The sequence below is a fragment of the Macrosteles quadrilineatus genome, unplaced genomic scaffold (genome assembly GCF_028750875.1).
Source record: "Macrosteles quadrilineatus isolate MER2022 unplaced genomic scaffold, UCM_ALF_1.0 Scaffold_7__1_contigs__length_78375512, whole genome shotgun sequence".
In the NCBI taxonomy this organism is placed as follows: Eukaryota; Metazoa; Arthropoda; class Insecta; order Hemiptera; family Cicadellidae; genus Macrosteles; species Macrosteles quadrilineatus.
Window position 1 is genome coordinate 64250023 of NW_026542600.1, and position 27828 is coordinate 64277850.

General features: G+C 34.6%; 1 protein-coding gene across 2 annotated transcripts; it reads right to left on the reverse strand.

Moving 5' to 3' along the window:
- Positions 1-1416: 1416 nt before the first annotated feature.
- Positions 1417-27492, reverse strand: LOC128998230 (thiamine transporter 1-like). 2 transcript variants are annotated; one of them, XM_054424269.1, is made up of 11 exons: positions 27334-27492; positions 25401-25482; positions 24559-24689; positions 22076-22246; positions 20941-21154; positions 19805-19912; positions 17237-17314; positions 6190-6273; positions 5129-5259; positions 3906-3999; positions 1417-1739 (listed from the first exon to the last, which is right to left on the reverse strand). In XM_054424269.1, the coding sequence occupies exons 2-11, from the start codon at positions 25411-25413 to the stop codon at positions 1543-1545; spliced, it is 1221 nt and encodes a 406-aa protein (XP_054280244.1). In that variant the 5' UTR covers positions 25414-25482; positions 27334-27492; the 3' UTR covers positions 1417-1542. The 2 variants fall into 2 exon arrangements, with proteins under 2 accessions (XP_054280244.1, XP_054280245.1); XM_054424270.1 differs by having other exon boundaries at positions 25401-25588.
- Between the last annotated feature and the right edge of the window lie 336 nt (positions 27493-27828).

Here is a 27828-nt window from a genome sequence, read left to right on the forward strand (position 1 = left end):
CAAAGATCGAATCCTAATACTAGAATCTCAAAATTAAAATTTAAAACCTGTTCGATTTAGTTAATGTTACAAATAAATTAATATAGGCTACTTCATAACAAAATGTTTACTATTAAATTAAAACAGAATGAAGATAATTAATCATTCTCACTAATTTATATATCTGGCCAGGGAGTAAAATTCCGGGGGTAAAATTCCGGGGGGTAAAATTCCGCGGGTAAAAATCAGGGGGTGAAAATCAGGGGGTAAAAATCTGGAGGGTAAAATTCCAGGGGTAAAAATCCGCTACCCCGTAAATCCAATTAACCTCTATTCTTAATAACCTCTTAACCTTAACCTCTCTATCTTATTTTAAGTTTACCAAGACAATTTAAGAAGTGTTTTAAGCATGATTGAGTTATGGTTTTTCTTAATAACACTGCCTTTTTAAAAACATTTTCCGTGAAAATAGCAATTATTTATCATTTTGTATTCACTATGCATTGTTATTAAAACATAATTAGTCTTTGACTTTCTAATGTGGTACTATAACCCCTAACCTCAAAATCTAAGAGACCTCCGTGTTATCTGAGATGCTCTGTAACCGAGGTAGTCTCAGTCCCAACAACCTCGGTTAATTGAGACACTCTCTGTAGCGACAAAACGTAAAAAAGTTGGTTTTAGCTGAACTATTTATTTAGCGTTCATTTGAATAACCGAGGTTAATTCATGTAGAATGACAAGTATTGTTAAAATTAAAATGTCATTTTTGTAATCTTTACAAAATTTATAATAGGAATAATACATAAATATTATGTATGTTGAATGAGTTGAGTTGAAGTTTAATTTCATCGTAAAAGTTAAAATTTTTTACGAATACAAAAACTAAATAAATATTTACATTCTTATTTCTAGCTTGCAGAGTTCCGAGGAAGGCCCTGGCCTTGTCATGGTCGGATATAAGGTGTTCTATTATTGTAAGTGGAAATGCCCTTAGTCTTGAAGTTTGCTGCGGTGGGGGTATTTATATTATGATCTTAACATATTCAATATTATTTTTCACTGAGTTTATTAAAACCATGTAAATTAAAACCCCTAGTAAACGAAATAAAGGGTAAAAACCGTTTCGGATAACCTTGTTTTCTGAACTGCTTGAGATCCATGTGGTTGTCTACTCCATTACATATTGTTGGCCAAGCCAAACCAATTAATCGTGCCACGGTGGATAGTTCCTGTTGCCTAGCTAATTTTCCAATTGATTTTATGGTTCAGTAGACTTAATTTTTCATGAATCCAGACAAATGTAAATCTACAATTTCCCTACATATGGGCATGAAATTATTTACAATTAAGGAGTCAGTTATATCACACTAGTAAATGGTAAGCTGAGAGTCCTGCTACAGGGGGAGCGAGCTGGTCTAGTAGTAGAGCGCGGGGTTTCGGTATCCGAGGTCCTCCGCCGTTCACCAATGGATTTTATCCATGTGATAATGCCGCAACCCACTAGGACTAGCCTGAAGTAATGTGTAGTTCCGGGTTAGAAATCTTAATATCTACTCATACTTACTTAGTCATAACTAGCATTATGTTGTAGAGCATCCCGAATATGATATAAGCAGTATATGCCACAAACATAGAGTCAGTATTTGCACTGATCGCCAGAACCACTCCTTGCAGTATAGTCAACAGGCCAAGAAAGGCCTCTCCATATTTGGACCAGTTGGCATTCAGCTGACCAAATGCTAGAGTTGACACAGCACCTGCAAATGACCATCAATCATGAGCAAATAAGATCTAAAACAAAGAACAAACATTTCTATGGGTGTGTGATGCATAAAAAATAAATTAAATACGATTTGATTCTTGTGGGAAGGGCCGATTATAAAGCATTACATATGTATAGTTGGCACAGAACGTAGAGAGACACCTCCTCAGGTAGAACGGGCCGTCCTAATCGGTTAGGTTAGGTTAGGTTCACCAATCTCCCTGATCAATAGTCCCTAACACGCCCACTCAACCGCAAACCACGACAGGCATTGCTTGCCGTGACCCACCTCCGTCCATCCACAGTTAGCAGTAGACAGTAGTGTTTAGTTTCAGATGTTGTGTGTTTTTGTGTAGGTCAGTAAATTAAGTAAATAGAGTTACCCTGTTAATGATTTTGTATATGGTATATTGTATTGCATTAATAAAGTTACAGTGAACCCCCCCCCCCCCCCCTTCGACTACTACTCTTTCTCCAAAACCAGGGTGAAAGAAGATGTTTGCAAAAGTTCAACATTCTAATAAGGAGCTGAAAGTTGACTTGCAAGTTTCTTTCCATACTTGTTTTTTTAACAAATTGAAATCTATTGATATCTCATGATTCTGTTAAATATTGTTAACCCATTGGCGCCGACGTACGAGCGTTACTCGTACGGCCGCTGCAGGCCCGGCGGCCGACTTACGAGTGCCGCTCGTGTCACCGCTAGGCAGCGCCATTAGTTATTTAGTTATTATTATTTTTCGCCCTTTTTGTTTCTTCTTACTATTATAATGCTTATAAATATCTTGCTTCTTGATTTGCGTATTTACTCATTTATTTTAGCGAATAACAAACAATTTTGTGTTGCCATGGAAACCACATATCACCAAAAATCAGCTGCGGTAAGGTAAACAAACAATAAAAAAAAAATTTTATTACTTATAAAAGTACACAACTTTTGATTTTTCTACGTAGGGAATCGATTGAACTTTATAATAGTAGTGTTATTTGGTGTCTGGATTAATCTTGGAATTTGTATATCAAGTTTACTTTCAAAATATTGTTTTTAAAATTTTATTTTTATAATCTTTATATTTATATTTTTTTTAGTTTAGAACTTTGACTATCCAATTACCACTTTTCTGTAGACGATTTAACTGTGAACAAAATGGTGAAAGAATTATTAATTTATTACCTAAGGTTTTTTTTCTATAGCAGTTAGAGTAAAAGTCTACAAATTCGGTAAAATTAATTGCCGCCAGAGGGTGCTGCAGGTAGCGCATTAATTCCTTCCCCAATGGGTTAACATTATGGCATTTTGCTTAGTGACTGTTGCAAATCTTAATCATAGTGTTAAGTTTTGCAATAGTTTCCTATTATTTTCATTTTTCTTTTTTAGCGATAACTACAATTTCACAAAACAGCATAAACTAATAAGTATGGGAAGGTGGCAGTACCTGAAAGCCCAGATGTCATTATAATGGATACATTTATTGTGCATGACAAATGTTTCATCTTAAAGCTATGTGATATAAAGCGAACTCCACGGTCACAATCGGAAGAGTCTTGATAGAGGAGCTAAAAGCCCTGATCCCATTAAATCTCCTCAAGTTCCTAGAGCTGTTGTCCCTACTGAAAGAATGGCTCATAGCTTAAAATAATAATATATTAACAATTGACAAACTGCAAGAGGATTTTAAGAGATCAGAGATAATAATGTGCTAGGAGGATAACCTCTATCTTCTAATCTCAGCAAAACAAGCTTATGGGAATTTAAATAAAAAGATTTCTATAAGTACTTTAAACATATACTGTTCACTATAAGAAAGTGATGAATACATAAATAAGTGTAAGTGGTGATCAATTGGGCACTCAAATCATCATCAGTACCTATTAAGACACTGGCATACAATGCTATGTTAATAGTAGGAATATAGAAGGCAGACGAGCACCACACACGACGAGCAGACTTTACTCACCAGGGTTAGGGGGTTTATTTTTTTATTAGAAAGTTTGATGAATATAAAAGCCTTATGGTGGATGACCCATTGATTCTCGTCTTGAGTAAATCATAAGTTTTTATTTAAGTGCAAACTACAGTATGACTGAAATATTTTAAATATTTCAACAGATTACTATGAAATATAAAACTTAAACAACTAGAAAAATTAAAATAACTTACTAATAATCGTGTAAACCGCTTCCACTGCCCCATTGTAAGCAACTTGTTGTTTTCCTCCAATTTTAACCCAAAGAATTTGAACATATGTCATCATCTTCATATTGGAAACAAAAACCCAAAAACAAGCTTTAACTAAAAATAAAATACTCAAAAACAGGCCAAAATATCTAAAAATTCAACAAAACCGAAAAAGTGAATAATTACTAATGAAAACGTATTAAACACTAGACTTACTAACACAACCAAAAATAATTAGCTTTCAAATAAATCTATTTGATTAGCATAAAGTAAATATGTAAATCAAAATAAAACACGCAAAATTTAAAAAAAGTTTTTACTTGCACTTGTGATATTTTTGTTTAAACTTATACAGTTATGCTTTAACTCCAGGTAATTTTGTGTCAAAATTAGCAATTGAAACATGAAATTAAGGTAAACATAATATGCTAAAGATTAAAAAAGATGTATGGTTTTTATTGTATTATTTTTTTAATGTAAACCCCAAAAGCTTACTATTTAACAGTCAATAAAAATATTAGTCAACAAAATTGCAAGATTTTGGGTTGATTGGCAAAGCAAAAGGTTTGCCTCTTAACTAAATAAATATATTCCTCTGGCTAATTTTCTCAGATCTTAAAATATGCTTCAAATGATAATCATGAATAGAATAGAATAGAATAATAGAATAGAATAGATTTATTGGTCATTCAGTAATTACACTATAATTACAATAGACTTCGTCAAGTTTAAACAATAAGTAGTCATAATACACAAGAGTCATAAATAATAATCTCTACCTAATTTAAAAATCACAGCCTCTTATATCTAAATCAAAAAATTCATTGATGTGGTGCTAAAGCACCTTAAGTTAATTTGATCTTAAATTATTATTTAAATAATGAATTATATGTTGGGCTGCATTTACATTTGCCTTAACTGCAAACACTTATTTATTCAACTTTACAAGGCAATATTTTTTATTTAATTGGTTTTTCGAAAGATTGCTTCATTTTGGGTGTCAATAGAAAATCAAATTTCAAACTTCAAATAAAATCTAGACTTTTTACATATTTCTCATTATTTTATGTCTCCCTACTTTTATTACAAAGTCCAAACTGTAAAATCAAAGTTCAAAGTTCTTTGATTTACTGTTCCAGTTATAGCCCACAATTTTAATGTGTATGACCAATTGAAATTTTAGAATATAACTAAACTGGTAATACCTGATTGTAACCACATGTCGCTAGCGCCACCCAGATACAAAACTTGAGGACATACAGGTTAGTGTACGCATCTTTCAAATCCTTCCACAGTAAAGAGGCAACTTTATGGCAGTTTGATTCTCTTGGAGTGTCTGTATAAAAAGACAAACAGTTTTAAAAACAAAGTAATGTTTATATAATATTGTTTGTTTAATTGTCATTAAACTGAGTTGGTTTTTGTTGAATGTTATATTTCTTGTACCGTAAATAAATAATCGGAGGTTTAATGTGGACTGATTGCTTATCAGTGTATTATGTCCTCCTGTGAAGTGCTGCAATAGGATTGATGTATATCCTATTGCAGCAAACCTGCAAAAAATCAAATTGCTAGTTGCTTTTTGTATTTTTTTACAGAGGTTTATAATAAATGGAAATTTAAGTTTGTATTTAGATTTCATTCCAGTATAAGCAACATTAGTTCAATAAGCACTTAGGTTTGCTGTTTCAAAGATAAATTAATTTTGTTTTGATCTAATATAATCACACAATAGATATATAAAATGATTCTACACAAATTATTTATGCTGAAGAAGGATTACATAGGAGACAATGTTTTGTTTTATACTAAGCAGTTTTATATATCTTAGTAACCAATAGGTATAGATAGATTTAAAATGTATTTTATGAAATTGTCACTCTTTTTAGCTGGTTTTTAAGGTAAAAGATTGATTTCAGAGCACAAAGCCCCATTGTCAGAACACATTGATCTGGTTACTTATTCAAACAAATGTTGGTTTATACGTCTAAGTCAAATTTCAATAAAGTAAGATACTACAGAAGACACATGAATATGTGCAAATCTAACACTTTATACTTCCAAAGTTTTTGTCTTCAAAGAACCGACCCTAAAATGAAAAGTAGAGTTATCCTAGGTGTTGATCATACCACGTAGAATATAGTAATAGCTTTAAGTACATTTGCTAAAACCAAACTTAAATAGGCTTTTAAATATCTGACTACACCCAAAAACTGTAACACAAAATGCTTCACATAGATGATATTTGGGAACAAACATACTATACCTTGGGTTTCTGAATCACTGGAAGGAACATCTATCTGAGAAGTAGTTGCTGTCTTGGTATGGACAGAGTCATCTTTGTCCTCATCTAAAACAATAACTGAATACATAGTAGACAGGATAGGAAATACACACTGTATGGACAGATATATTTCTATCATTGAATGAAGTTTAGAAATATAAATCTGCCATTTTATTGAATAAGTAATTATAATATAAATATTTTAGGTAAAAAACAATCAGAAGTTGTAAACAGGGAGGAGAAAAATTAATAATATTAATTTAAATTACAGCCCTACTGCCTCTTTTACAAATGCCTCCACCTTTTTAGGGGATATGATCAAAATTTCTACTGTTGGGAAAAAAGTTAGACTCTAAAATAATAAAAGAAATAATATTTTTTTAGTTTTTAACTTGATTATTCAAGTATTTTCACACATTGTACAAATATATGTTCCTCGTCACGTTGTCCGATCAACCTGACAGCGATTCTTGTGAACACGACAACATGTGTGTGTAAATCAAGACTATAGTGTTAGGGAAAAGGAGATTAAGGGTGCGCTCTACCTCAGCTCGGAAATCTCAGAACGATGTTCGAAGTGTCCGCCAGACTGCGCCGTGTCGGTGCAACCTAGTTGGAGGGGAAGTGGTGGGAGGAGCTAGGACTGCTACGCTAGGCAGCCATAGCTCAGTGTAGGCAGCGCCCTGCGGACTGCGGAGCTCCCGACGCACACACGCGCAAGCGCAACCGGGTTGTTATTCGCGCGTCCGCGTATCTTTTGCTTCTTCTCAACCTCCATCATGCCCTGCCACCGACACTCACTGGCAGCAACGTGACGTTCGCTATCGCTCCCATAAGCTTATACAGTAAAAAGTAAAACATTTCTAAATATTGAGTCTTGTTTGTCATTATTGAATAAAAAAAAATACTTTAGTTATACTTTGTAAAGTATCACTACATTAAATTATAGTAATCTTAAGGTTTTTTTTTAAATCAACTGTTATATTTATTTATTTTCTTTTGTTGATGTTTAAGATTTTCATTATTATTTAACTCTATTCCAACTGTAGCTACACCGTAATGGGCACAGAATCAGTCGGTATCTCACACATTCTTGGGGATTATAATTATGTAATTAATGTTTACAAAAATGTAGGGATGGTCAAGTCTCAAAATTTCGGGAAATTTTCAATCTCGTTACACGAGACGAGATTACTTTTTGGCCGAGATTTTTATCGAGACGAGAATAAAAAATAAAAAAAATTAAAAACGCCTGCAGAAAGTCAATGCAATACCCGCAATACAGGAGCGTGTTGTAGTTGCGTTTCCTTTTCGAAGGCGTTCTTATTTAACTAATTCTTTTAATGTAAATATTACTTTAATTCTTTTAATGTAAATATTACTTTCATTATTTTAATAATATTACTTTAATAACATTTGAGAAGTTTTGTTAAGTGTAAGCAGTGTGAGGAATGTTTTATTACTATAAAAAAGTCAAAACAAGTAACTATTTTATAAAAATTAATATTGCTTTTATTTTATGATTTATTTTATTTTAGGATAAGTTGAACTCTATCCTAACTGATATCACCATGTTTCCTAATCGTAGGCATTTTTAATAAGTTAGGCGTGATTAATAAAAAAATGTTATGCTGATGTTATTTAATGAAAGATTGTAAATATTCTTGCCTATTATCATTATTTTAGTATTTAAACAGTCATCTAACAATGTTACAAAATCAGGTAAAAATTTCGAACGTGCATTTCCCGTTGTGTATGAGAAGAGAAATCTCGTCTCGATCTCGTCTCAAAATTTTATGAGAAATAAAAAATCTCGTCTCGTCTCGTCTCGAACTAAAAATCCAATCTCGTCCATCCCTACGAAAAAAGGCAATGTTGATATGAAAATTTCATTTTTAAAGTATCTTTTATCACATAAAGAAAGAATCCACTCATTTATTTTTCATCGTTCATTATTGAGCAAAGCTCACTTTCCCTCACTTTGTAACTTCTTTGTTAGGGCAACAGAATGTAATGGCTTGACCAATTGATATGAAATTTGGCCAACAGCTAAAGAATACTGAGCACAATGTTTTGGTAAAAAATATTTGCAAATTTCCTTCTGGATTTTATTTTACGGGTCATGTTACAGACCTAAATTCAGTTATCTTAAAATATTCTTGCCTCGGTTTGTTCAGGTCGGAGGAGGGGGGGGGGGGGTGAGTAAGAGAAAACAAAGGTTAGGTTGGATACATTGTATAATATGCAGTTTGAGATTATAAACCCTACAAAATAATTAAATAAAATACCCTTGGAACAATTTCTAAAGTTATATCCGACTACCACAGAGAAAACTTAATTAAAATTTATAATATACAAAAGTTCTCCGGCTGTACAGTAGACACCTATTTACACAATTTACTCCACAAAATTCAATAGTCTGTGGCACTATGCAGGGACGCTGAAGTGAGGTTGCACAGCAATAAATAAAAGTATAAAGTCTGTCTACCTTGGTTTGATGATCTAGGAAGTCCTTGGGTTAACTCGTTACCAGTTTGGGTTATAATTATTGAATCCAACTCGTATTAGTGTATTCCAATTTAGTTATATTCCAGCTTCATTTACATGATTAGAGCGAGACATGAGATCCTTTGTAGGCTACACATAAGAAGCCTGAAATAACCCATGATATAAATAACAAGTGTCTTATTATTGATTATTTCATTGTAGATAAGCATTTTAATCAAATATTTTTTTGATAAGTAAACAATGCAGCTCAAAAGCTTTTGGTGAACAACATTTAAGACATTTCATTATTTTATTTTAATGAGACATTATTTACCTACTTTTAAACATAAATCAAGAATTCATTATACTTTTTTTTAACACTGAAAAATTATGAATGACATTACAAAATAGCTCTTTTTTTAGAAAGGGAGTATATACAGCTTTACAACAAAAAGTATTACAGCCTTATTAAAAATACAAGTTTACAAGGTTAATCAATTTTCAAGGATAAATATACAACAATTAAATAATACCGGTAATACAACATTAAATTGAACCATACAATGTACATACCTGATCAATGTGCCTGGTAAAATAAACAAGTTAATTTTTACTGTACAAAACAATTAAACACATGATAAAACAATTAAACACTAGAATTCATTGATACATTTCTGTCTTTGACAAAAGAAGAGCATTTTAAAATAATTATTCATTGCAAAATCAACTTTCAGTATGTATACCTTTGTTTCTAAACAATCAAGTAAATATAATTTCTCGAGTTACAAAAACAATTTATGAAAATGTTGTAACTTCAAACTTGTAGCTTTACCAACAGGTTTTAGTTTGTCCAAATCTAACAGGTCTGTACAATTCAATTTGGCAGTTTGAAATCAAATTTACATATTATTTAAATCACTTGAAACTACAAATTTCTTGAACACACCTTAAATCTAATAAAATAATACATGGAATAAACTTACCCTAAGGCTTCTGCAATATTTTTTTGTGTTATTCAGTAAGTTAAGATAATCCTGTATGAAAATGATTGTAACACAACTCAGATTTTGTCAATTATAATATTAACTCTTTCAATGCGGCCGTCATGTTTACTCTTGAAAATTCCACTTATCTCAATGATAAGGAATCAGTCGCCGGCGACTGACCCGCACGCAATGTGTTAATAGACAAATTTAACTGCACTGTACTCCGAACCAAAATCTGTGAACTAATACTGACTAAATAACAAATCTTCAATAATTATTGGACATAAATCCCCACAACGGGCAAGTAAACTATGATCCAACAAATACAACATATCCTGCTACTCAGAATTCAGAGTTAGAACTAGACACAGAATGGAAGAGTACAGAAGGGGTTTGGGGGAAGGGGAAAGGGGAGAGGTATTGTAGCTGATCGGACATGAAAGAGATAAGGAATGCACCTGAAATCCAATGTCTCTTTTTCTATCTTTCCTGTTTCCAACATATTTTCCTAAATTCAAGCTGGCTTAAATTTCTCTCCAAATAATACGTAGCTAAATAAATATATTTTTGTATTTTTCTTGTTTATATATATATTTTTTTTTTGTATTTTCTTCCAATTAAATAAAATGTCACAGTCACGCAATTTTGCTTGTTATTTTAATGTAAGTTAAAAGAAAAATTATATTGGGTTTATGGGGTAGCGGATTTCTACCCCCGGATATTTACCCCCATGAAAAAACGCCTACGTCATTTTGACGTCACGAGGGGCGGGGCCTATACACAATCGAGAAACAGCCCGCGACTGGAAATCTACCCCCGGACATCTACCCCCGGACATCTACCCCCAGACATCTACCCCCGGACATCTACCCCGGAAATCTACCCCCGGACATCTACCCCCGGAAATCTACCCCCGTGGTCAGCTACGCTACGTATCGGCCAAGATGCATTGTTGTAATTGATTTCATTAATTGGTTTATGTAAATCAACGGCTCATCGGTTATTCATTAGCTGATTATGCGAATAAATTTTTTTTTGTAAAACAAAAACTCAAAAAATACTTTACTCTTCTTGGGCAATAACCCTAAGTCGTTGCCAACACAACAATCGACACAACAGGTGTGTCACCAAAACGATGATATCATCAAAAATATTTAAAAGTAAATAATAAGAAAGCATATTCATAATAGCATATTTAGAAAAAAATATTGATTTCAGAATACCTAGTTTTTTAAAACTGCAGAATCTTGTAGTTGTTTTATTCCCAATAACATAAGATAAATGTTATTTGTTATAATCTTATTTAGCTACGTAAATCAAATATGTAAAATACTGTACCTATTCGATCAGTGGTCGTTTCCAAATTGCGACTTAAATGTTAACTAGTGACATTGATCTCTGTAGTAATAGAGATCGATGACTAGAAGTAGTCATCATTCAAATTTTTTCTCTTTGTACTGTGTTTAGGCCGTGGCTTGATTTTAACATGTGCTTTGATTCTCTGTTTTGAATGGATATTTTGAACACTTATTTATGGACCTAAGTTGACAAGTTTTGTATTAAGGCAGAATTTCCCAATTAAGTTAGGACTTATTAAAGGTGAGTCGGTGGCTCAGTTGGTAGCGTCACGGACTTCGGGCCCAAGGCAGTGATGTCGTGGGTTCGGATCCTGGTCACTGCCACAAAAACTTATCAGCACAGTTCACCTTCGTACTGTACCGGCTCACCCCTTGATTTGCTGGATACGTTCCACGTACAGATCTGTAGTCTATGTGGACGGGCAAATGCAAGGTTAAAAGAGGTCACCAACCTCTTAAAATATATATATTAAAATATATATATAAATATATATATTAAAATATATATATATATATATACAGGGTGAGTTTTAATTGTCCCCCCCCCAACTTTTTTCTACATTTTTTTAAATATCAATCCCAGACCACTTCCAAACATTGTTGGGTAGTAAGTACTTCATTTTGACAAGGTGGTCATTTCCGGCCGCCATCTTGGATCCGTCATATATTGGATGCAAAATTTTTTTTCCAAATGTAAATGTGGGGTTGTGACCCATTATTTCGAACTACATTTTTACCCTGATTACAATGCCGCAAACTGTTTTTAAAAATCTTGATTCATTCTAAAGTTATGAGGGCTTTTTAAAACTTTATTTTTAGCCCATTTTAACATTGTGCATTTACAAACTAAGACCATAATCTCAAAATGGTGCTAGATAAAGATAAGTATACACTACCAGTAATTGTCGACCTATTTTCACTTGGTTATTATTGATGTATTTTTTCGGCCACCATATTGGATCCGCCATTTTGAAATGTGATAAATTATTTTAAATATGAAGGGGGTGTTGTGACCCATCATTTCAAACTACTTTTTTAAGCTAAACTCAATGCCGCAATTCATTTTTTGTTATCAAGTTTTATTTATGAAATATTGCAATTTTTTTGTAAAAAATGTCAATATTTAAAAATCAAAAAGTGAAAATGAAAAACGGATCATAGAATTAAGTTCAGCTTAAAAAAGTATAACCATGTGAACAAAAAAACCATGTGAAAAAGTGTAACCCCACCTTTACATTTGAAAAACAAATTTGCATCCAATATGGCGGATCCAAGATGGCAGCCGGAAATGACCACCTTGTCAAAATGAAGTACTTACTACCCAACAATGTTTGGAAGTGGTCTGGGATTGATATTTGAAAAAATGTAGAAAAAAGTTGGGGGGGGGACAATTAAAACTCACCCTGTATATATATATTAAGCGTTATACATTCTCTGAATATAAGAATGTGCTACAATGGGTCTTAAGCTTTAAAATGACACCTCAATCGTAAAAATCGACGAAGTAGGTCGGGTGAAAATGGACTGTTTCAGCTTATTGAATTAGGAAGATAGATAATGTTAAACATGAGAACGACATATCGCATGCTTTATACTGGATATTAGAAGCTAATGAATAACCGAAGAGCTGTTTATTTACATAAACCAATTAATAAAATCAATTACAACAATGCATCTTGGCCGATACGTAGCGTAGCTGACCACGGGGGTAGATTTCCGGGGGTAGATGTCCGGGGGTAGATTTCCGGGGGTAGATGTCCGGGGGTAGATGTCTGGGGGTAGATGTCTGGGGGTACATGTCCGGGGGTAGATTTCCAGTCGCGGGCTGTTTCTCGACCGTGTATAGGCCCCGGCCCTCGTGACGTCAAAATGACGTAGGCGTTTTTTCATGGGGGTAAATATCCGGGGGTAGAATTCCGGCGACCCGGGTTTATGACATATGGGTTTATCTCGTTTCATTTAAATAAAATAAACATATGATAATTGTTTGTAACCGTTTTGTTTACATTTCAATGTTTACTTTCATCATAGGTTAAAGTTGGAATGTAACAGTTTATCAATGGAAGTAACAGTTTTGCTATCTTTGTTTTGAGCATGCCTCAAAGGCCACGTCGTAATATTGGTCGTCGCACCGATAATGCAAATATTGTAAGAGAGTGGCGTCGTGAACAAGAAGAACCAGATGAAGCAGTGGCGGAAGAAGCTGATAATGATAGGCAGTTAGCTAATCAATTCCAACATGAATTAGATGCACAAAAATGTTACACCAGCACTAACTGTCATCGCCAACAACTAACAGCTTCAAACCAATCACCGATTTGTTCGCATGGCGTTCAAATGCAACTAAATTCACGGTGTTAAATAATATGGATGTGTCAAGTGTCCCGAACGAATTAACTGACCTGACGATTGTAGAACAAATGTTGATTGCACGAGTACATCCTGCTATGCCCATTTACAAAGTACAAGCAAATGGTCAGGATGGCCAGTTTCACTACAAAGGTGCAGTATAAACTATCAGATAAATTTGTCATTCTTTAGAATTGAAATAATATCGGGCAAACAAACGGTGAATCTGTTGAAAGGGAACATATTGAAGGGTGTTAGCTGCTTTAGCCATTGACAATCTTTAAATAATGCTTCGCTCATTTATGCGTCTAAAGTGTAACGGCAGACCACCCTAGTTAAAACCAATTATTTAAGTAAGGTTGTGTGGTTAACAAATAAAGCAATCTAAATGACAATGGTCTATTTGGTTCACATAAATAAGATGCCTATTTGCAGTATTCAAAGTCAATGTTACGTCGGGTAAAGTCAGGGTTGCTTCTGCCTTATTCCGGCGACCATAATTATTGGTTACCGTATTCATTTTGTAGTAAATTATGCTCAATAATATAAATATGATTGTTCTTCCTTTTTTCTGTGTCCTATACGGTAATGTACTTTTTAGACGATTCGTTGACTAACATACGTGGCGAGTCTTGTTTACCTTTTTAAATGTTATCTCGCAAATAACGTCATAGCAACCTGTTACACATACGCTACAACATACGCTTGTAAATTTAGTTACCCATCCTTCGTAACGTAATGACGTATTTATTGTGTATTATGATAATTAAATGCCAGAAACTGAGTATCTAAATCCCGTAAACTGATGCCTAAATATCGTACAAACACCAGGCGGGCCCGCTGCCAGTCACGGGAGACATTTTTGTTTACAAATATAAATATGTTTTAAAAACACCTTTGTTCGCATTATAAATCTGTCATATTGGTGTTATTTCTTGTGTCATGACAAACACGATGGTATTTTGAATGGAATTTTTAGCGTCTTATTAACGATGTTAGCTTACGTTTTAAATTAACAGCAGCATAAGAACTATTGCGAGTAAAAATTTTACAATGCATGGAAATGTTAACAATAAACCTACCAGTAAGCCATAAAAATTTCAGAAAGATTGGCTAAGTGATTTTTTTACAATTAAATTTTAAACATCAGTGTTAGTGCAGAGTTTCTTAAAAACCGGTACTTTTTAGTATCTTTCAACTATATAAATTTTTTTGTTAAACGGATTTTTTTTTCGTTGTTACCACGTAAAATTTATTTAAACCAGCTTATATTTTATTTTTGTTTCAACAAACTCGGATAATTCATCTAAGAGATATTTAGGCTCAAACTCGAGTGCACATATTTATTTCCCCGACAGTAGCCGGCCGAGCTCCTAGCGCCAATGCCGCGCCAAGCGATTTTATGCCCATTTTTAATTGCTGAAAAATGATACAAGCAAACTCCGTATCAAAAAAAGCTTCATATAAAAAATAAAATTCATACTTTAAGCTAAAACTTTGCTGCAGGAATTTTTTTCCTGACCAAAAAATAAAAAAGATCCTCGCTTACTACATTTTTCATGTTTTTAGTTGTGTTAAAAAACGATAATCAGTTTTAATTTGCCTAAATAAATTATAAAAAACATGTTTAGGTTAAAACAAACCTCAAGCTACGTTTCCATTCCTACAAGTCGCAGGCACAAGTCGCGGCACATGTCGAGGCCATGTCGCGGCACATGTCGCACGTAGTTTGTCATGCCGTTTCAATTCCAGGCACAAGTCCCGCGACTACAACTGGCAGGGTAGTACTCTCTTTTATTGTGATGTGGTGAGGCTCGGTGGCTGATTTGGATTATATTGTGTTCTACAAATTGCCATGGATGACATAACAGCCTCTGCTTTTTTAATTATGGCTGGTGCATTCAATGAACTACGAAAACGACCTATTTAGATGTTATGGTGGATAAGAGTTTTTTTTTTTTTTATACAATTGGAAGGCGCATTTAATTAATTGGTGAGAGATTTGCGCGTACAAGTAAATCTCTTCCAACGAACTCAGCGAAATTTGAGGTTATGATTACCGAGTCACCGTTTACACGCAACGACTTGTCGCTACGATCTACAGAAAATCGCTACGATCTAAAGAAATTGGTGGAAATTTCCACCAACCTTCCAACCTCACTCCAACTCAGACAAAACGTAACGACTACCAGTTTACACGTTCCGTCTTGCATGAACGTTTTGTCGTTGCAGACAAATCGTTACGTTTTATCGTAGCGTGTAAACCCGGCTTTAGCCACTTATAACCCCTCTCTATAATAAATAAATAAATAAATATACTATTTGACCGAAAACTTGATCTTGGCAAGAGGTCATCGGTGCAGAGTAATTTAGTATATTGAAGCGCTGTTGTATGCCTACGGTCAGGAAGAAAATAAAAAAAAAGTGTTGTTAAAAATTACCATGTTACTCTTATGGAGAAAATTTAAACCGTTTTAATTTACTTGTTTATGGATATACTGTATGTTGATAACATTTGGCAAATTCATTAATTTCATTCTACTGACGTATGGTAAAGAAACACTTTTTACCTTCCCCGTGGCAGCAAACCTAAGCACTCGTTAAATCTAATGTTATTTAAATAGGAATAAGTTTGTCTTACTTATGGAAATATTTTAGTAAAAGATACTGTAATCATACAAGTTGAAATTCGCTTAGTGAATAGTTTTGCTGCGACAGGGTATTTTATTTGTAGACCCGTGTTATGACTTGTAGTGGATTTAAACTTGAAGTTGAATGGCTGAGTGGTCAATAGTCTAGCTAGAACATTTGAGGTATCAGATTCAAGTCCCCAACTTGGAGGGGTTGGTTACAAAAATTTAAAAATGCTGTTATAATACAGTACTATTGAGTATTGGTTTTCTTAAAACACTTTTATTATGGTTGTTATTACAACAATCTCATACCCGACGTTTATAAACAAACTTATATTTTGGTAAAGTTTTAAAGCTGTATCTGTGCAAGCAAGTTGCGTTGGCTGAGTATAACTGTTTACAAAGAGGACAGTATACTCATATGTGTAAAAACGGCGACGACGCAAAGATAGAACAGAATCAACCGAGAGGAGGGGAAATATCGATCGATGGCTGTGGTGGGAGAGCCGACTTTAGGTTGAGCCGTTGGCCGCATGGCCGCGCCACTGCACGGCGCCTTGAAGAGCGCTTGCAAGCCTTTCAAGTCTGCACGATTACATAGTCATCATTCAACTTTTTAGTAAACTAATTCCAGGTTCTTGTTTTTAAGAATCTATTGCAGGTTTCCCGTTTTTTATTTTTTCTCTAAAAATTATTTTAATGTATTAAAACTCATGATAAAAAACTCCTATTTTTTACATTTTTCACCAACCTTTGAGCCCAACATTTTTTAAATTATCAAAATTAAAAAAAACGGGAAACCTACAATAACATTTAACGAAAAATATGACACCAAGATCTTTTAAATCGGTTCACAATTGGGGCTACAATCAGGAAGAACTAAAACCCTTACATTTGCGCGCGCCAGACGGGTAGAGCGCACCCTTAACTAAGAAGACCCATGAAGATCCCACACAAGGTAGAGAAATGCATTGGGTGACACAAACATCTTACCTACAAGAACTCAGGCAACAGCAACAGAGGTAAATCTAATATAATTCAATTCCTTGAAACTGGGATAGCAAAAAAGACTTTAACTGTAGAATTTTGTTTTTATGGTTGAAGAGAAAAGTCAACAACAAAATTTAAGGCAAAAGTAATGGTTAAGAAATTTAAATTTGTGTTTAAGCTCAATGTATTCAAGTAAACTTGACATAGACCAAAAACTAAAACATACCTTGCTCAAGAGAGTATTTGCTGTGATTTAGGTTCAACCGAGAAGATTCATGGGGAGTTGCAGAGCTGTTTGTTTGTTCTGAAATTAAATTATCTATGTTATTAAGGAATTGATTGGTTTTTAATAACAGCCTTTTCAAATAATTCTCCTATGATTTGACCTACCTACCTTACTTGGTTACAAATTAAAGTTCTTACTTTACTAGACATTCCTCTTGAAAAGTAAAACTAAACCATTTTCCAGGGTTTTGACCAATAGGAGTTTAAGTTCTATGTACATATAATGAAGTTTTTATAAATATTATGTCACTGATGGAAGATCAACTGTCCGATATTTGAAATATTCAAAAAGTAAACAAGTAAGAAGAATGTATGTTAGCTTCGCTGACTCTGAATATTAAGAATTAAAATATAGTTTTTATGTTTTATCTATAACTAATGTATTATGCTTGATTTTGAGCAACAAATTTACCCACTATACAGCAAACCAGCAGCTCAAGAGTATTTCCAAAAACATTAAAATACAAATCTTAGTATTGTATCCAGTGGCAGCTGGTGACCATTTAGTTGGGAAGTTCCCAGGCCTTGTGAAAGGGAAAATACTGGTGTGGAAGGGCTATGGGTTACAAAGATGACTTTTTTGACTCTTCATAGCCATTTATTGCTGCCAAATTCTTTTGTTGGTAAAAAAGTTTCATTAAAACCATTATGTAACAATACTACACAATTGCTATAAAAAGAAACTGATTTATTTTTTATAGATATTATATATTATTACAAATGATATGCCATCAAATTAGAAAAATACCTTAACTCAAAATTAAATAAATTAAGCCTGGAGTTGAACTACACTACTTTTAGTGATACAAATAATTTCTTCCAATGATAAATTTACAAACAATACTTGTTTTTCATTTTTAATAGTAGGCCTATATTTCTGTACACTTTGACTTTCCATTACAGCAAAATACACTATAAAATTGAAACATTACTGAATCAAGGCCCCACTGGAAAAACAGGCCATGCTGCAGCACGGGCAGCATAACACTATGTCACAGTGGTGGATAGTTGTACTAAACTGTTACCATTAAAATCTTACAAACAGCCAGCTTGTTTATTTACCTAAAACATAAGGGAACATAAGGGAACATAAGGGGGGAAACATTATGGCAATGAATTTATCAATGAAATCTATCAATGACGTCATGAATCCTCAACATAACCTGTTTTTTCTAGTGGGGCCTTGACTGAACACCAATATTCCAAATCATTACACTGCTGGTTACATTTCAGCATTTCTTAGCCCTAACACTTTATTCCAAGCAGACAACTACTGACACTGACTGAGGTAGTAAGTGACACAGTGAACTAGTGAAGTGAAGTGACAGATCAACAAGTGACTAATACATGTAACGTGTGCCTTGTCAGCTAGTGAGAGCGCTCGGAGCTGCTTTTAGGCAGCGACCACCGGCACAAAATTAACCCGTCCATTTTAATGGTAAGACAGAAGTGTTTGTGCTTACTGCCGCACTCAGGTTGCAGGCCCTATAGTTACGCTGACATATCTTGTTTTGGTGTTTCTTGTTAAGACTTACTGATTAATAGACCATGATCCTATTATAAACAAGTGTTATCATTGTTGTTTGTGCTCTATTTCATTAGGGGTTGACCAGCTCATGTGCTCCTATGGACGAGCCGCCACTGATTTTATCACAGAGAACAAGGGTCTAGCAAAAACTTTATACTACACAAAAAATTAAGAATATTTGTGTATAGTGTTTCTTGTGCTAAGGTGAATCTTTCCCATTCTAATAAGCTATTATCCTAGTAAAAGCCCTCCCTAGTAAAGTTCCCCTGAAATATATATACAGTAGAACCTCTTTAATCCGAACCCCCGTAATCCGAACATCCACTAATCTGAACCCCTCATTGCTGTACTCTATACACAGTACAGCAGTTATTTATTGTATACTGTATTTAATGTACAGTGCTGTTTATTCACCATGTTTACTACTGTATTAAATAAACACTGAATTTTAATTTATAAAACATTTTTTTCACTTTTCCCGAAATAATTTAGATCAATTTTAGCCATGTTTTAGCTATTGTTATGTAAAAACAACAACATGTTCTGTAATCCGAACTATTCACTAGTCCGAACTACCCCTGGTCCCAATTAGTTCGGATTAAAGAGGTTCTACTGTATACAGTATACCTATATAGGCTATGAAATATTATCAATATAAATACCGGTAACATGAGACAACATTATTTATTTTTTCTATCATAAGGAATAAAACAGAACAAGGTACTTTATGCAAGCACTTTCACCATATTTACTTTATCAATCAGAGTGGTAAATATGAAAAAAATAGCTCCCTATATGGGAAATTCGCTAAAACTAAAATGAATCTTGCCCTCACACTATTGTTAATTTGATTGAAATTGAGATTATTTAGCCTCTCTAAAACTATGTTTTAAATTATATTCTTGATTATTTTATAGTTCACACAATGTTTGATATATGAACATTTCAAAGCAACATGAATATAAATAAAAATTTGCTTACCTGAAAGACTGTCATCCCTGTTGATGGGTTTGGGAGCTTTTCTGTGAAAGTAAAGACTGTGGCTCATGGATGGTAGAGTGAGGGCACACACTAACGCACAGCACATACCTGCAAACATTGTGCTCTCATGAAGTAAATATTTAGAGCAACACAAACAAAAAAGTACCAAACCTCTGGCCACAGTATCAAGTAACACAGAATAGTTTTAAAACATAACTTAAAACTTACCCTAAAATAGTATTTCAGATTTAAGCTATACAATTCAAACACTTTAAAGAAAGTTATAGCCAAAAAAGAATGTAGAACAGTAAAAACTTTTTTTTTAACTAGGCCTATTTTAAATAGTACCACCTTTGATTACAACTGCAATATTTAAGCTGATTATTATCTACTCTTGACCGAAACTTCTAACCAGTGGTGTTTTTAATAGGGCTTTGGTTACTAATGTCAGTAATGTCATAGCAAATGTGTATGTAGGCTATCCTTAGTTGAATTTTTACTGGTTCATTTTAAGGGACAAACTGGAACTAATCAGGCTAGGGAAATCATTAACAAATTAATTCAAAAGTGTGACAAAGAAAGTACTAGTGCCACTCTCAAATCCTATACCATAATACAAGTAATGTTTTCAAGCACAATGATTTCAAAAACAACTGCAACGATTTCCTCTAAATTGTTAGGAATATCTTCGTTTTATGCTAAAAACAATAATATTAATAATTATGAATAAGAACAGAAAAGAAATCAACTGTTAGTTGTAGTTTGCTTCTTTATGGATATATTGTAATCAAACTTGGAAAATTTGTTTATTTCATACTAAATCTATCAACGTATCAATAAAAAAACCCACCTCATTACTTTTGCTGTAGCAGCAAACTTAAGTTCACATTAAAATTAATGCTATTTAAATAGGAAATAAATCCAACAATTTTAAGGAAATATTTTAGTGGAAATCTAGCCAGGTAAATGAAAATTCGCTTAGTCTCTCTTAGTCTCTAGGTTTGCTGCAGCGGGGTCATTTGTATATTTCTATACCTGTAATCTGGTAGTTTTTGTTGGATGTAATAATAGGGTGAATAATTGATATACAAAAATATTATTAAGTATTTGATTGAAACCCAAATATCAGTAGGTACCTCCGAAGGTGAGATGGTTGAGGTCAGCAACAGTGAGGAGCCCAAGGGACAGGACTGTCTGTGACGTAACTGCAGACGTAAACCTTCCAGTCAGCGCAGCTGCTCTCATGTGGCTTGTCACTTTCTGGTAATGCTCTTTATCTACCTTGGCATAAATGTATGTGTAATACGCCACTTCGCACGCAGTCATAGTAGCGTAGAAAAACTCCATCACCTATTGACAAGATTAACAAAAAAATATTAGTTTCAAAAAATAAATCTGAGTGGTATAAATATACTTTTAAGTCTGGAGATCTTGAATGACACATGTAAAGGATAAGAACTATTTAACATATAAGGTAAGGGGAGCGAGCTGGTCTAGTGGTTAGAGCGCGGGACTTTAATCCCTAATGTCAAGGGGTTCAAGTCCCACCAAATCACCAATGATTTATCTAAGTGATAATGCCGCAACCCCAAGGTCTAGCCTGAAGTAATGTGAAAAACAATCCCAGGCTTGTGCCTAGCGTCTTAGGACAAAAAAATATATATATAAGGTAAAATATTTTGTCTTTCAAACATTTCATTTTCTTAATATGTAATTTAATATTTAAAGACAGTTTGACGAGTGTAGCTTACGGCCGTACTGCTAAACCTACTTGCGCTTAAGTAGTTCATTGAATCTCAACTGCAAGCGCTAATTAATGCTGCACATGCTTATAGTAGCACCCGTCCCGGTCACCCATGGTGACAGTTAGTGCTGAGGTCTTTCTACATGTGCCTGTTCCATTAGATTACATGAGCAATCCATATTAAGCCTAACCATGTGGCTTAGCAGGTGGGAGAGCCTACCTTAAATAAACGGTGTCTGGCTTGGGTGGGAGTTGACGGCATAAAGTGTGTTTGTAAGGGATTGCATAACACCAGTTTTGCTTATTTTAACACCGTTATAAAGGAGGAGGAGGGAACACATTTTTTTTATTTTGGTTAAATATGGACATAGGCCTATTGTATTGAGACCTAGGGTAATAGTTTATTCTTTACAGGGGAAATTTGCTAAAAGATAACATTACCTGTTCAAGGTATACTTATCAGCTGTTAATATTTAAAGGTAGCCTACTTAAATTTATAGTAATAACAAGACAAGAGTAAGTCTTACTTGCACAGCAGTTAGTCCTCTGCCCCATATAAGGATTCCTTGAGATATTACCCCACAGAGAGCGTTGAGTACAATGATAGGCTTGTAGCAAAGATAATCTGTCAGCAGGAATACAAAAATGATTTGGACGAGGCCAACATACGTTGCAATTGGATACACTTTCTGGTTCACCTTGAACAAATATGATTCAGGTGATTGTAATTTGTTTTTGTTAGTGACTTGTATCTGCAGCATCTTAACCTTTTAAACAGTCATAAATTAAAAGGAACTGATCACATTATGATGTCCTTTTGTTTTGAATTAACACACCAGAGCCCTGGTGTTGGTTATTTTATAGCAGAAGCATCGGTTGATCAAAGGACTCATTTGAGTTAGGGATGGACGGGTCCCGAAATTTCGGGAATTTTTCGGGAAAAAAATATTCCCGATTATCGGGACGGGATTGCATTTGATTCGGGAATTTTTCCGGACGGAATTTGGTCCGATCGTCGGCGATTTTCCGCTTCGCGAGTGACGATGGCGCAGCTATTGCGAGAGATGTTCACGATAGGTCCGCGAACGCAAAAGACGTAGTCATTTCGACGATCGCGCCGTGACCGCGGAGTCATACCGACGATCCCGCCGAGACCGCGAGTCATACCGACAATCACGCCGTGACCGCAAGTCATACCGACGATCACCCCGTGACCGCGGAGTCATACCGACAATCACCCCGTGACCGCGGAGTCATACCGACGATCGCGCTGTGACCGCGGAGTCATACCGACGATCATTCCGTGACAGCGGAGTCATACCGACGATCGCGCTGTGACCGCGGAGTCATACCGACGATCACGCCTTGACCGCGAGTCATACGGACGCTCGCGCCGTGACCGCGGAGTCATGCCGACGATCGTGCCGTGATCGCAAGTCATACCGACGATCACGCCGTGACCGCGAGTCATACCGACGATCACGCCGTGACCGCGAGTCATACTGACGATCACCCCGTGACCGCGGTCACTTTGACGATCGCACCGTGACCGCGAGTCATTTCGACCGCGAGTCACAAGTTTCTATAGGTACCTGCAAATTGTTACCCATTTTTTTGTTTTTATAGATCAGTGCCACAAACGGTAAAAATTGATTTTGTTTGTCTTTTTTGGTAACTGCAATACTCAAGACTTTCTTTTTATGCACAGAAAAAAAACCCGTCCCGTCCCGAAAATTGGGAAGGAAATAAAAATCCCGTCCCGTCCCGTCCTGAACTAAAAATTCAATCCTGTCCATCCCTAATTTGAGTTGAATACTTTAAAGTGTTCCAAGAATTTTAAAGTAGGCTACTTTTGTCACTGTTGTTAAGAAGTTTATTTGACTCATAGTAAATCTCATCACATGTGCACAACTACTTCACTTGATGCGCACAACTACTTAAGGAGACTCTGCTTTCTGATCGGTGTGTTTCAGACTTCAAAAGCCGTATCCTCAATATGCCGAATAGCATGGATCGGAATTGCCGAGCCGCTAGTGTGGACGCACAGCCGGCTTGTGCCGCATGGTGCCAATCGGCATACGGCTCGCCAATTCCAAACCGACGTGTTGTCAAAGGATTCCAAGGTCGGATTTTACGAATGGCCTTCAACGGGATAGTGGGGATGCGGCTTAAGGCTAACTGTAGTCATTGCCAGTCTTATAGATACGTCCCCTATTCATTCTACAATCTCTCGTATCCGTTTGCAACATTTCCCTAACATTGGTCACTATGGCTATTTCAATCAAGACTAATGAAAAACAGCAGTTGGCTTACACTATGAAACAGTGACATCGTGCAAATTTTTAAGACCACCTTTGTACTCCCCACTACTCCTTGTACTCTGTGTCAACTGGCAATGGACTTCAATAGTGGATGATTACTGACTGTTCAGTAAACTAAGCTTTGAACATTCATTTAACACTCTATGTTTTACCTAATGTAGGCCTACATCTCTTTTCCCAGCAACAATATGTTGCAACATATGCAACATATGTTACAACTTATTTAAGTAATTGATTGTAAAAACATACCTATGTTATTTCAAAATGTGAATTAATCAGTTTTTCTATTGTAACTATAAAAAAATTAATTTTTTCCATCCATTCAATTCTTTCAATTTCAATATTTCCATATCTCAACATATTTATCCCTCTGGTCTTTCAAACTATTCACCTTTCTCAATGATTAACTTTACTTTTTTCAGATAACATTTTTGTTCCTGTTACCAAATATCATCCCTTACTCTTCAATTGATTAACTGACACCAAATTAATTTGTTATTTGTGTCAAATTTCTTTTGCGTCTTTGAATATTATTATGAACTATTTGTCCCATAGGGGTGGGAACCAGCTGTTTCACAAACAAAAATATGGCCTTAATATCGTCCTTTGTTAAACATATTTAGTTTAAGCTCAAACTAAGTCACGGACAACCCTTGTATTGATAAGGAGAAATGGTTTTAATGACCTACCTCATCTTCAGTCAGGTTCATAATTGGTCCAACCAAGTACTGAGTGATGTAAGGATCTTCCGGGCGAAATTCTTTGAGAAAACCAAAAGCTCCGATTCTTAATGAAAGAATCCACCAGGGCTGCATTATTTCTGAAAATATAAGAAACATGAATTAGATATAATTGTGTAGGTATCCCAATAAAATTAAAACAAATGATTTAGAAATGTTAACAAGGTCCAGAAACAAACCATGCTTTGGTATTTTGGAGGAAACTTAACTTATAGTTCTCTAATCTCTACTGTATGAACTTTATGGTTATAATGTGACCTAAATAGGATTTGCTTTCAAGAGTAAAAACTTCTTAGAAAGCAGAACATTATCACCCTGTCTGCGGGATAGCTGAGTGGATATACCGTAGTGCTCACCTACTAATCAGAAGGTTGTCAGTTTCATTGTAATTAAAATCAAAAGCTTGTTTATGACTCGACGCTGGATCTAGCCGTCATTGATCATCGGGAAATTAATGAATAGTCCTCTAATATTAAAATACAGGCTGATTTTAGCCTGTAACAATGCTATAATCTCAGTCATTGAACACTCATATTTGCCTTAAGATACTCAATCTCTGGAGTGTCAGCGTTGTACGAATCCAATGTTATTTAATACACAGACCTACTATCGTATGCTTACAACAGGACCCATATCAGTTAGGTGTTAAGTGAATAATGCAATAGGCTTTGGCAGACTGAGAGCCTCAGGAACTGGCATTACTAAGACCTACCAATAACATACAGCTTAACATGACATGTAAACGACTTTGTTGCTTTACTTGATTAAAGGTATCTTGACAATAGGCATACCTTGAGGGATCATAGTTTGGGTGTAGCTGGTCTTCAGTTTTCTTCACTTTACGATACTCCACTTGTTTTACGCTTAAGTTTTCTAGCAGAAAACATGTATGCATTAGGTTCTAGTTAACCAATGCTTTGCACACCTTTAAAAGGGACTCGTACTTAAAAGGGACTCATACCGGGCTCGTGCCTAGCGTCTTAGGACAAAACAAAACAGGTATAAAAGCTAGGCTATCAATTAGGAGATAAAATGTGTTTAATGTCATATACTGTTAACTTAAAACAATGTTGTTTAGGAGTGAGTACCTCATCATACCGTTGAAATGTACACTATACACAGAATGACTGTTCTTAGCCTACATTCAATAAAAAAAACCTCAAGTTTACCCCCGTCAGACAACCTCTAGATGTTTTAGGGTTTATTAAAACATTGTGTATATTATTTATTTTTTATAAAAAAACACTTTTTTATGTTGGTGGTCATAAATCTAATAGCTTGATGAGTCAGGTTAAGTTATTTTATTTTAATCAATGCCACGACTAACTTAATCGCTTTTGTTTGTTTAGGGTAAGGTAGGCCTGATCATAAAAATTTTACAAGAGTTATCAGATTTCAATGAATGATATAGGCTACACTATTGGTACCATATACTAAGTTAGGCAAGTAAAATTTTTGTGAGCGATACTTAACCCATTGGCGCCGACTTACGAGCGTTACTCGTACGGCCGCTGCAGGCCCGGAGTCCGACTTACGAGAGCCGCTCGTGTCACCGCTAGGCAACGCCATTTTTTATTTAGTTATTATTATTTTTCGCCCTTTTTGTTTCTTCTTACTATTATAATGTTTATAAATATCTTGCTTCTTGATTTGCGTATTTACTCATTTATTTTAGCGAATAACAAACAATTTTGTGTTGCCATGGAAACCACATATCACCAAAAATCAGCTGCGGTAAGGTAAACAAACAATTTTTTTTAAATGTTATTACTTATAAAAGTACACAACTTTTGATTTTTCTACGTAGGGAATCGATCGACCTTTATAATAGTAGTGTTATTTGGTGTCTGGATTAATCTTGGAATTTGTATATCAAGTTTACTTTCAAAATAACTTATTGTTTTTAAAATTTTTATTTTTATAATCTTTATATATATATTTTTTTTTAGTTTACAGCTTTGACTATCCAATTAACAATTTTCTGTAGACAATTTTACTGTGAACAAAATGGTGAAAGAATTATTAATTTATTACCTAAGGTTTTCTTTCTATAGCAGTTAGAGTAAAAGTGTACAAATTCGGTAAAATTAATTGCCGCCAGAGGGTGCTGCAGGTAGCGGATTAATTCCTTCCCCAATGGGTTAATTTATTATGATTTTGATTTCAAACTAGGACCTATGAGGCATAAGTAAAGTAAATTGATGAGTCATTTTATGTCTACCTTATATTGTTTTTCTTATTGCATCAATTACTTAACAATAAAATGTATATATTGTAAGTTAAACATGGTGTTTACTATGTGAATGAATAAATAAAGTCTTATCAGTTAGCTTAAGATTAAATTATTGCTTAGCAATTTTTTTTTTTATTTGGTTACAGTTTCTTAGCTGGGCTGTGTATATTGATTGAAACCATGGAATTGAAAATATAGATTGATAATCGATATTAGCGTAGCCAAGTTAAGAAACTGTACCCTGAAGGTTTACTAATCGAATCAATAACTTAGTTTCAATCGATATTAGCATAGCCCGGTTAAGAAACTGTTTCCAAAATTTGGACTCTGTAGGCTATAACAAAGTGTGTAATATTATATCATAGAGGGAAGAGTAAAGTAGCATAGACTAAATTCTCTTTGTCTAACACTAACAGAAAAATAAGATAAGACTAAAGTAGTGTAGGCTATGCATCAATTGGGTTTAGCTACCTACTATTAAGGTATTTTACCTGTCGCTTATTCCTTAAAACAAAAGAGTGAAATTTAGTGCATTTTTTAAAGTCACAGGATGTTATCTATTTGATGTATACATAAGACAACCCGCCTAGAGTAAGTAGTTGAATGTTTATTTTGGGTAATAGGCTAGGCTAGATTAGGTTTAACTTTTAAGGTTATGTTTCCCATTCCAGCAATCGCGAGTTACACAACACAACAGCTATTCAATTGCAATCTCCCTCCTTCCCTCTGATCCGATCATCATCCAGCCAGCGGCCAGCGGTGAGCGGTCTGCATTTTTTTAGCTTGATTTAATGATGAAAATATTCAATGATTTTAGTTTGATTGATTCAGTGTTGCCGACTCGTTTATTTATTTATTCTTCAAGGCCAGTGCATACAAGAAACAGTACACAAATATCGTACTACTAATAATTTAACAATATTACAAATAAAATACCATAATCTCTTGTTGCTAATATACCCTGAAGGCGGGCTAAAATTAAAATT

Coding starts and splice junctions, on each gene's coding strand:
- LOC128998230 (XM_054424269.1), bottom strand. Junction 19,913..20,940: donor CAACCATCTCACCTTCGGAG/GTACCTACTGAT, acceptor CAATGTTTGCAG/GTATGTGCTGTGCGTTAGTG. Junction 5,260..6,189: donor CAGTGATTCAGAAACCCAAG/GTATAGTATGTT, acceptor CTTTTTATACAG/ACACTCCAAGAGAATCAAAC.